This window comes from Ptychodera flava, chromosome 4, assembly GCF_041260155.1.
Source record: "Ptychodera flava strain L36383 chromosome 4, AS_Pfla_20210202, whole genome shotgun sequence".
Lineage (NCBI taxonomy): Eukaryota > Metazoa > Hemichordata > Enteropneusta > Ptychoderidae > Ptychodera > Ptychodera flava.
Window position 1 is genome coordinate 27,919,846 of NC_091931.1, and position 11,869 is coordinate 27,931,714.

The window sequence follows — 11,869 nt, forward strand, 5'->3', positions numbered from 1 at the left end:
TCACGAGACAAGCCGTGGAGTGACCCTGATTCTCCTCTCGATTTTTAACCAAGTTCACACTTCAACATTTCAGCCCGGTCTGGTCGACAGAAAGACTGGACTGGATCTCATTCACGGCATTGACGGCTTCGCTGAAAGAGTTGCAGAGAAGCTGCCGAGTGGCAAGGAGATACGCGAAGTTTCCCAGAACGTGGGTAAGAAGCCATAGGTTGCTTAAGCACCTGCATGATAAAGTCAGACCCCCGATAAGACTGTTGAGTGCACGACTTTCAATAAACAGTGCATGGCTCATGGCCATCCCTTTACTCTAACTTAGATTCATTAATAAGGTTAAATGTCGGGTTTTAAAAGTTCACGCGTTTAGAAAGATAAATTTAAAGTTTAATTACAAATTCTAAACGTTGGTAAGGTAAGACTACTATTGTACACCGTCTATAAAATGATTTATAGTAATGAACCGTAAAAAATAAATTACATGTATAATATCAGTGAGGCCAGCATGCAGTGCGTTGAAGTGTCCACACGAATAAAGGCATGGGACTGCAATTTCCCTCAGAAGCCGAAGGTACGATTGAGTCCCTATTCAGAATATATAACCTGTCTATTGTCATCACCGTCAGTTTTAGAAGTGGTTTCCATGAGCAACGAGGCCGTAGCAGAGGGATGGAGTTTCTATGATGGCGTAGAGGAGGGCCAGTTCATACAGGTGAACGGAGATGACTTGAAAGAGATCGTAGATGTCTACGGAACAGGGGGTAAGTACTCGGTCTGTCTTCGTTGAAGCGCGCATTTGGGTTCCGACCTGTGTAGGATTTATGGGAAAAGAGAGTAAAAAGAAAAAAGAACCTATATCTGCCTAGGCGGAACGTTTCAGTACAGGAATGAAGTATAGACTAATCGGAAAATGATCTACAAGTATATCTACAAGTCTTGTACTTTATAAATGTTGCCGCTTTCAGATTCACCCTATTCTCTCTCTCTCTCTCTCTCTCTCTCTCTCTCTCTCTCTCTCTCTCTCTCTCTCTCTCTCTCTCTCTGTCTGTGTCTTTGTCTGTCTGTCTGTCTGTCTGTCTCTTTCTGTCTCTGTCTCTGTCTCTGTCTGCCTGTGTCTTTGTCTGTCTGTCTGTCTGTCTGTCTGTCTGTCTGTCTCTCTCTCTCTCTCTCTCTCTCTCTCTCTCTCTCTCTCTCTCTCTCTCTCTCTTCTCTCTCTCTCTCTCTCTCTCTCTCTCTCTCTCTCTCTCTCTCTCTCTCTCTCTCTCTCTCTCTCTCTCTCTCTCTCTCTCTCCAGTCAACGATTCTGTAGTTATGATCGGTGCATGGTATCGAGACATGTACGATATAATCGGTGGCAGTGTGGCGTACGCTGCAGACGACAGCGGTAAAACATTCCTCACGACCGATATTTTGTCTCTAACGGTGACGTTGAACGGGCACCTTGTCAGTCTGCCAGTCACATATCAGCTACAAACAACGGTAATTATCGGCCATTCACTTGTATTTTTGAGTTTTTCGTTTTGCTATGAAGCATTTTCATGGCTTCCTAATTTGAATCATTAAATTCCTTCAGTGTGCTACAATACACAATATACATCGCAAGATGCGAAGTACATAAAGATTGCACATTGAAAGGAATCACTTCCATAAAATTTTAATACCAAAATAACACTCGTTAATACTATTTGCACAAACGAATACTAAATCACCAAGTATCTTGTTGCACTAAGAAACAGTAAGTAGTCTGCTCATACGGACGTTGTAGTAACAATTACATCATAAAGACAAGCCAGAAACATTTAATGGTGTATATAGTGGTTTTTCAAAGCACAAAATATCTGTCACAATCGTTAAAGTTTGAATATAAACACACTCACGGAACCTTCTGGTGAACTTTGATATTTTTTTGGTATTTCTAATCCCACTGCAGAATGGATCAGAGTTTGGGCAGTGCAATTCGCTGAAAGAATCTTGCGCCTATTTGGATTTTATGACGTAAGTTCCGTTTCGACGATGTAACATGGGACCCTGTTTATGTTTCAGTATGTCTGTGTGTCTATCCGCCTGATGATGTCACCAGAAAAAATCTACCCAGTTTCTTGTATGCATTTAGACTCTGTATGCGTCTTTTGTTGTGAATGGTAGATTGCACTTGACCAGTTTCAATTCAAGGTAGTTCCTTCCGTCAAAGCCCGCTTTGAATTACCTAAAAATGGTTATTTAACTATGTGTGTACTAATAATAACAGTGCGATCATATCAGAATATGTCATGATAACACAGAACGGACGATGACAAAAACTACTTATTTGACATACCTTGATCTTCGTTACTGAGTTCGTGGTAAATTACCGAGCCATTTCGCGCACTCTTATCGTTACAGGAACAACAGTGAGTACGTCTACTCACTGGCCGTGTGGAGAAGCGGTGGGTGCAGGGCTGTCAACGTGTCAGACGAATTGGTGCAGTGCTACTGCACACACACCACAAACTTCGCAGTACTGATGACGGTGGTGCCAATCGAGGTAAGCTACGTCAAACACGACGACTGTCTACAGTAAAATTCTCCTGGGGGGAGGGGCGACATCTTCCTTTTCGTCTCAGAGAACAAAATATGTCAGGACATCATAGGAAATTGTGTAATACAAAGACAGTGTAATATGTAACTTTCACTAAGGAAAGGAGATGCGCATGAACCTGGGTAGTAGTCTGAGGCTAAACCAGGTAAAGTGGGGTTATGGTTCAGAAGGGGCGAACGTTTTGGTTTCCCCGAATGAACGTTTTCCGTTTTCTCCAAATGAACGTGAGGCATCGTTCATTGCTACGATGAAGGATAATGACCATGATTGAAGAAAGATGCGGAATGTCGTGATGTCATTTAAACAATATTCCTATCTGCTGATGCAGATGTTGTGCCTTCTATTTTACAACTTTCAGTTTTGTCATTCACTGCGATCCAGCGGTCAGTATGACTGAAATTTGTGCATTAAGCTTTCGTTTTTTGGTCGTTTTGGGCTTTTGATCGGATCAGAAGAGATCGGCGTTTACCCATCTCATTTTTTACAGGAGTTCCTTTGCATCTGGTTCATCAATCGCACAATAAAGCTTAAGTACGGGTACTTTTAACAACCGCAAAACGGCAATTGTACATATAACTCATGAAAGGAATCGCCGTACTATCTGATATGATGCTGTTGTTCTTAGATTTCTCGGTGTTTATCTACGCTATTATTTTTTAACAACTTCGGTCGAACAACAACCTATTCGTCTCACGGCACTCTGAGAGTGGATGTGATATCAAAACCCAAGATTAACAACTTTGACCACGTAGACTTTATGTTTCAATTCCAGTTGTCTCTTCCAACGCTTTCAATCTTCGTACATCTCGCTGTTGTGTATAGTAAATCGATTGTGTTGCGATGCACTCGATCAGGCATGCACGTTCTCTCACTCACACACATTGAACTACTCGTAATCATACGCGCCCAGAGCAATGATGTTTGCATTGCAATTGAAGTACATGTATCTTCATGACAACTGAGCGGTGAACTCTTGACAATTTGCAAATTCTGCATACTTTAAATTGGCTGCAGAAAATCGAGAATATTCGACGTTCTCAGAAACCAATCTGTCGAGTGGTTATTTTGCGCGTTTTGATTCAACTCATACATAGGCAAATGGGCACAGAGAATAGACACAGAGGTGACTGAAAAACATACAAATTGTAGAAAAAAACCCCACAGGACAACGCTTGAATAGAAAAAGCAAGAATGGCGATACAGTATCCAATATAAAAAATAATCATGCTTTTAGGAGTTAGCTAAAGGCTTTTTGAATTCAGGCTGCATCCTGCGTCGATGTCACAAAGTATAGAGTAATTTACGGTTTCTATTTTGTCGTAAGAGAATTTCAGACTCTTTGCATTTCAAGGAGGCACATCGGAGCAAAACAAAAGTGTCTTCTATTAATACAGCGACCACATGTCGGCGGAATTTGCCGTTGGAAGTGTCATGGAGCATAATACTCGTCTTTTGTCGTCCTAATTTACAACTCTGTATTTCCCCAGATATCGTTTGTACATCAGAAAATACTGGACCTGATTGTGTATATCGGATCAAGTATCTCCATCGGAGCAATTGTCATTACTTTTGTTATGTACATTTATCTCGGGTAAGTATTCGAACAATGTCATCTCAAATGGGAAAAAAAGTCGATCATTTGTTTGTGAACACAATTTACAGTAAAAAGTAGACTTGGTTCAAGTCTGTGATTTGTTAATGTTTTGAGTTGAGTGAACACAATGATTTGTATTTTGCTTTCATGTGAAACGCGCGCGTGAGTGGACGCTATGAGTGGGGTGAACGCTATACAGGGGTTTCACCCGGAATCCGGCAGAAACTAACTCACTATACTGCGCAGACTCAAAGGTAACGCATTCAATCCCTGGAAAAACCGGACCTGGGCTACCAAATTCCGAATAGGTTTATACGAAATAGGACAGACACAAGAGAAACTATTATGAATGATTTTATTTTTTAAAAATTCACTGACTTGAACTAAGTCTAAGTAAAAAGTCATAAGGCTTCATCGTTACTCCTTAACTCATTGTATGCAGACAGCAAGTTAAAAAATATTAACTCGGTTTTAAACGAGGAATTAGTTGATGTGCATCCACCGGGACTTTTTTCCATACTACTGCAGCTAGGAGAGAAAACCAGATATTACCTGCGACACAAAAGTAAGGGGCGAGAGACTGCATGTTTGGTTGAATTTTACAAAAGTTATGCTTAATTCTGCTTGGTCCATGCAAATCTCGAACTCCCTGTTTTGTCAAAAGTGTGTAGATCTTGTATACCTTTGACGATTCACAGCAGCGAAGTACACATTATTGGTTACACTGAATCACGTGACTATCTATTGCTTTTCTTACAACAGTTCATCACTCTCTTCGGAAAGAATGACGATTCACAAAAATTTGATGGTGGCCATATTTATCGTGCAGATTCTTGTTCTCAGCTCGGATACAGCAAGTATACATGTTGTGAGTGTAATCCTTGATTATTTTTTTGTTATCATGGCCGAAACGCGATTCTCAATTTTGCAACATTACCTAGATAAAATCATACTTTGCTATCTTGCAAAATTCATGGATTAGCGGAGAGTTCCTGCCTGATTAGCGACCAATGTGTAACAGTGTAAATGCTCTCAACGGTGATGTTTCTTAACCCAATATGAACGAAGCAAGAAAATGGTTTAAACCCCACAGAAAACTCCAGCCAGTGCTACCTTTGACTGTGGACACTAAGCGAATGGAGAACTTGATGAGTCCGAAGATGTGTTTGCCTTGCGAAATAGTTCCAAGTTACCAAAATTGAAAGTTTATCATTATCAAAAGTATGGCCGAACGACAGCTGAGCTTCTGGAAATGTTATCACATGTACCTGAAAATCTTCGTGTTAAGGTAGAATGCGCTTCGCGGACAGATATTCTGACCCGGTTCAACTTTTACTTTTCTTTTCTAATCTTCCACATGCGGAAGTTCATTTCAAAGCTCTGTAAAAATTATCACCGTCTTAGTTTTTTTCGGAAATATAAAATTTAATTTTTCCCTATAGACTAAACACAGGGATGGCGGCCATTTAGAATTTCACAGATCGGTAATTTGGGTAATTTGTTTCTCCGAGTACCAAAACTTGCACAGTGACCCCCCCCCCCAAATATTCTTGATTTTTAAAGAGAATGATGAAAGATTCCTTGAGGAAAGTTTGAACAAAAGTTTAAGTCTTTCAGTTTCGAGAGGCATACTACCTTAAATTTTGTGATAGCATAGAAAACACAGGACCCGATGTGGTGTAGCCATGAAACTGACTACCTATGACGAGGAGGGAAAAAGGCAGGACTATACCTGAACTCATGGGATCATTGCATAGGGAAACAAATGAAGTTAGTGCCTCGAAGTGCACATCTAAATTTTCTCTTTCACTTGTGACCATCTTCCAGGTGACTTGCAAGATGGTGGCCATCGTTCTACACTATTCTTGCACAGCGCTTTTCCTCTGGATGCTGGTAGAGGGCGTACACTTGTACAGACAGGTCATCACAGTGTACGGCAGTGAAACCAATTGGCTGAAGTACTACTATACCATCTGTTGGGGTAAGTATCGATTTCATTGATGAAAGAAACCCAGTCGTTCATTCCTAGATTTGTCTATTGAACGCCTTTTTTGGGGGGAAACTGTCTCATAACAGTTAGACGAGGCTAAATGCTTAAATTTTCTTTCGATACGGACAGTACAAATACCTAAGAGATAATTATACCCTTCTTCAGAATATATAGGACCCATTGTCAGCGAGTCACAATCAGAATATGAGATTTGTTGATTTGTATAGAACTAATTTACTGATACGTCAAATTGCATGATTGGTGTATTCATCTAAGGGGTAGCGCTGAGACAGAAATTACGTCAATGTAATATTTTTTTTCACTTTGTTCCCACAGGCACTCCGGCAGTAATTGTTGGAATATGTCTCGGTGTAAGATGGCAAGATTATGGAAGTGATAAAAAGTAGGTTTCAGTCAAATGTAAACAATGTCGATGAAAATGCGGTTTTCTGGGCGTGCTTTTTCGTAGAAGTCGATCAGCAATGCAACCTTTTTCAAAATGCCAAATTAAGCAACTGTCAAAATGATTTCTTAATTTATTTTGGTAATCAGCCTAACAGCCGATCTCGGAAGTTGCTGTATACCAACAGTTCACTTAAGACTTTCAAAATGGAATATGCAAAATCAGTCCCATGAAGTAAATTTATTAACTTTTCTTTTCTGTCACACACGAGCCAGTGAAGCTATGCCATTCCTGGATGATATTTTTGGCAAATTTGCTTAAAGAGAGGTTGTGTCAATCCGGGTGTTTTCTTCGGGACACGGGTTTGCGGTTTAATCCCAACCGTCACGGTAAATACAGATGACATTAGCCATCGTACTTAAGTGAAAGACTTAAATTATTCTCAAACTTTCCTCAAACAGACTTTCGACAATTCTCCATCAAAATCAAGAATAGAAATTAGGGGTCACCGCGCAAACTTTGGCACTACAAGTTACCCAATATATACTGATGTTTGAAATTCAAAATGGCGGCCATCCCTATGGGTGAAATAGCATGTTCGATTTTCGAAAAGCTAAGACTACGTAACACCAAGAGCTTTAAAATGAGCTCCCACTAGTGGTAGACCAGAAAAGTATTGAAATTATTTGAGAGCTCGATTATTTGTCCCTGATGCGTATCCTACCTTAACATACTACGTCAGCAAGTTATGGCGTCGATGATCATGCTAATTTTCCTAAATTGTCAGAGGTGTCCCTAGTCTCCAGCAACAAGAATCGGAACGACACAATATGACGGTTGATATAGATTTGTCAAAACATAACGTCCAGGAGAGGCACCTGTGTACCTAATAATATATATTCACTTTTAGCAGATACTGTAGTTAGAGTCCTAATGCAAATTAACTCGACACTTAATACGCATTTAAGCACCCATAGTATCTAACATATAGTAAACAACAATAGAACTAACATCACAGATAATTTAACGAATGCCAGATGATCTTTATGTTTGTTTGTTTGTTTGATTTCTTTTCTCTCGAAAACGAAGTGTTGTTGAACAATTATTTCATCACAGGTTACAAGACCACGACTGCACGGGGGATCCATACATAGGCTGGTAAGGGCCACAAAAACAGAGAAAGGTCTATCGGCGGGTTCACGCCAGCAGCGTACAGTGACGTCTTCTCAGTTTGTTGCGTACTGAAATTTCACTTTCCCTCTTTATCGCAGAGTTGATGGCGCACTCCTGATAACATAGCGTTAAAGAGTCTACCATCTTTTTTTCTCTGTGCTCACATTTCAACCGGACATGCGTATTTGCAGAGTTCAGTGGATGTTTTTAAATCGGGAAGGCGACATCGATGAAAAATCAGAGCATGATTTACGACTGAGCAATGTATAGAAACAATGTACGCGTGTCTTTCAGAGTTAAAATGCTATCAGTAAAACGATATTCCGAATATAGCAACAAGGCGATTCTGGATATCACTTGACCCCAACATCGTAACGGTCGGCATCCAGTCGTGTCCACATTCTAACATCATCCGTTACGCCTTAAGCATGTGCATTGAAGTTCATTTTGCATGTATGCTTGTGAATCATCAATGCCGCTGTACCACCTGCATCGCGCTTTCATGCATGCGAAAGATATAAATAAGACTTCGGTGAATGTTTTATAGCTGCAATGTAGAAGCTTAACTGTTCATGCCTGCACACATCACATCACATCACATCACATCACATCACATCACATCAACATCACGTCACCAAGTGAACGTCTTGTCTCCGGTGTCTATATTACCTGTCGTCGCCGGAAAGCTGAATCTGTTTGCCCTCCGGGACAACATTCTGTGTCGTGCTGTAAACCAGTGATTATCAGTCTTGTATACTGTGATTGAATATTGTGAGAGAGAGTATAGGATCGTGAACTCACTTATAACCCGATGTGACCAAAGATTTGGCCGGGTCTTTCTTTTTGGAGACACGGACACTGTTTCCTACAAAAAAAAACTAAGAACAAAACTTACCAGTGATTTCAAATGATCATATACCGTGTCCGCCTTTCTGCCAAGTTTCTCGTTTTGGAAACATTTTTATCATTCTTTGCATTTGGTTTGTTGTTCGGTAAAACTTTACTTGTGACTCGTTTCAGGTGTTGGCTGTCGGCTGATCACGGTTTGATATGGGCCTTTGCAGCTATTGCAATTTTCATCATCCTGGTAAGTATAGTGCTCATATTTGTTTCTCAGTCGATAGCAACATTAAAGGATTCAACAGTTTCAGCCCTTTGACCCTCTACGCAGGAGACCTGCCAGCCGTTTAGGCCGCCCGGCTGTCTTGATGACACTCTACAGCATGAACTATGTCAACTGGCACACCAGTGTGATTTCATATATGCTCTTTATTTGAATCATTTCCGACCTTTGGGGTCGATTTATGCTCATATCTACCAGAGTGCGCCCGCTTGTGCTAGCTCAAAGGCCGCGGGACGCACCACATGCTGACCTCAAAACTGTACAACTATTGCAGGCCAATATTATCGTATTAGGCGCGGTCGTCAAGGTGGTCATTACCGCTGCGAAAATGACACAAGCTAAAGAGTACGACCACGCAAAGTGAGTAGATTTACATTGCTGCATGCATTTATTCTATGATCTCGGGGGGGGGGGTCTGTAGAACAAGGAGAAAGTTCATCGAGGATTGCGTAGCTTTGGAAATAAAGACTTGTTCGCAAAAAATTCTCAAGCTGGTAAATACGATAGGCGGTCGACCATAATTGAGTTTTGAAAAGGATGTGTCGTAAGACCAATTTGCAACTACGCCATTGCACTCTTTTGACAATACCTCGATTAGCTTTCATCTTATCAATACGTATTATTATTATCAGCTAATAACATGCCACTTCTCGAGTACTCGGCTTTTAAATTTTTTAAGCGGTTAAAGATATATACATTCTGTGACCTACGGTGTATTATTTCATCAATTTTATCCTGTTTGTCAATTAAGTTTACTTGTCATACTCCCAAAATCATGTCGAACTTTGCCCAGTGTTCATGTTCTGCTTGCAATTAATCAAAGAACTGAAATAGTAGCCTTCATGCATTTAATGACCAATGTCGTCGTTCATGACCGATTTTTAGTCCGGACAAGAATTCGTGTGCCAACGACAACATTGCATTTATTCGTACAGAAGGCGTCATGTTTGTAATGTCACGATTACTCCGAAGTAACCATGACAACGCTTATACCGTGTATTTCATCTCACTTTAGTAAGGAAAAGAAGGAAATGTTGTAGTTTTGAAGGACAAACTAATAAAAACATTAACAATTCAGATATCATCGATTCAAAGTGTGCATATTTTTTATGAGCGTACACAATACAATTTCTTGTGGCATAAAGCGAAGTCCCTTTGTGTGAATACATACAAATTAACACAAAGTCGTTTGTTTCCAGTATGGCTTCATAGAAGTGTTTCTGACCTGGTTAAATATTTACAAACCCAGCCAGGACTAGCCTAGGTTGTAAAAAAGTGATGGAGTTACCTGTCTCTACTTGAAATTGGGCAACGTGTCTATTATAACGAAAAGACTCACGTGGGGCCGCCATCTGAACACATACCTTACAACATGTGTCTTGGAAAACAATCAGTATGGCTCTTTCACTGCACCCCTGGATGTCACTAACGCGATGAGTTCATTCCCATAGCGAAGAGGGCAGTTAAAAGGATTCTCTCGGTGTGTACGTTTGTTGTGATACTAGCATGTCACATAAATTTTGTGACTCTCTAGACAGGGCAGCGAGACAGCAAGTGACTCATGCGTGACTTGTTAAAGAACGGGCAATCATCAGGTGATGGGTCGCTGAACGCCGCGGAAGAACTGCGGGCTAAAACTACTACGGTCTTGTGCAATGCATGAAATACGCAAAGACCTGTAGTCGGCGAAAACTATCCGAATACTTTCTCAAGATCTTCACTCTTCAGAGAAATACCGTACACTTACACTTGGATATATTGAAACGTTTTATATCATCCGTTGTCTTATTACTGGAAGAAACTGCAGCAAATTCAGTAGATATTCGATTTATAACATTTTATTACCATTTCCACGTTTTGCCCAACAGAATACTAGTATACATAAATAGCGGGAGTCAGATAAGAGTAATGAATATATGACGTCTACATATTACTGATAATTATCAACTAACTGTATACATCCTTCTCTCAATGCAAAGAAATTACCTGTATAATAAATGTCACTTAGGTGGAAAAAAATTCCGGGAAGCAACCACACTGAATCCATGACCGGCCGCTCAAAACGCGATTAACCAGGGACAGAACTGGGGTCGACACACGTCGAATTTCGAATTCCCACGCTTACTTTTCTGGTAATGGTATCTTCCGATCACATACACTTTCTTGTGTTTTTGAGGAATACTCTTTTATGATGTTCAGAGATGTCTTGAAATAAATGTAGGACGTTTTGATAAGTGTTTGACGGTGTTCATAATAGCTGGTATAGCTAAGAATATCGCTTACCTGATCTTGACTCTAACATTTTACAGCCATGATCTGTATGTAATATTTTAACCATAATATCAAGAAAAGGCTAGCCTGTTAGCAGCTTAAATCGAGTAATATCAAATTCTACAGTTTGATACAGATTCAAAGATCGTTTGATGGTATCTTACCTGACCGCATCGGCACAGTATTCAAACAAACATATGGTGGCGCTCTTTCGAGACAGAGAGGTCCGAGCCAACTTGCCTTCACTGTGTGCTTTCATTTAGAAGGCCACGGTGCTGGCCGAAATTACACTCACCATTTTGCTTCTTTCTTTTCCAGAGCGGGTGTCAAAAGTGCATTAATGTTGCTTCCTTTACTAGGAACGACATGGTTGCTTGGACTCTTCGCAGTCGACAACGAGACAATAGTGTTTCTGTATCTCTTCGCGATTTTGAACTCCCTACAAGTAAGTGTAGATGTGGATAGTTCTACACGAAAGTGTGGAAAATATACAGCTGTACACATGTGTTTTAGCTGTACTGTTTAGTGAACCCTAGAAGTCAACACGTCTGTCAGATTCTAATGAGTTCAGTTCTTCATGTAACTTAATTAAATTAATTGATTCTTCATGTAACTTAATTAAATTAATTGAACCCCCCTCTCTCTCTCTCTCTCTCTCTCTCTCTCCTCTCTCTCTCTCTCTCTCTCTCTCTCTCTCTCTCTCTCTCTCTTCTCTCTCTCTCTCTCTCTCTCTCTCTCTCTCT

The 11,869-nt window shown here is 40.4% G+C and overlaps 1 protein-coding gene and 1 long non-coding RNA gene across 2 annotated transcripts; both read left to right on the forward strand.

The window, feature by feature from the left end:
• The first annotated feature begins 647 nt into the window (after positions 1 to 647).
• Positions 648 to 6,563, forward strand: LOC139132205 (adhesion G-protein coupled receptor D1-like). Its single transcript, XM_070698595.1, has 8 exons — positions 648 to 755; positions 1,289 to 1,473; positions 1,925 to 1,989; positions 2,377 to 2,518; positions 4,060 to 4,163; positions 4,929 to 5,034; positions 5,994 to 6,147; positions 6,493 to 6,563. Exons 2-8 carry the CDS (start codon positions 1,306 to 1,308, stop codon positions 6,561 to 6,563), a joined length of 810 nt encoding a protein of 269 aa, XP_070554696.1. The 5' UTR covers positions 648 to 755; positions 1,289 to 1,305.
• A 2,088-nt stretch (positions 6,564 to 8,651) lies between these two features.
• Positions 8,652 to 11,572, forward strand: LOC139131358 (uncharacterized). The gene is made up of 3 exons (XR_011552108.1): positions 8,652 to 8,819; positions 9,130 to 9,215; positions 11,445 to 11,572. It is a non-coding gene; the product is annotated as an uncharacterized lncRNA (long non-coding RNA).
• Positions 11,573 to 11,869: the final 297 nt, after the last annotated feature.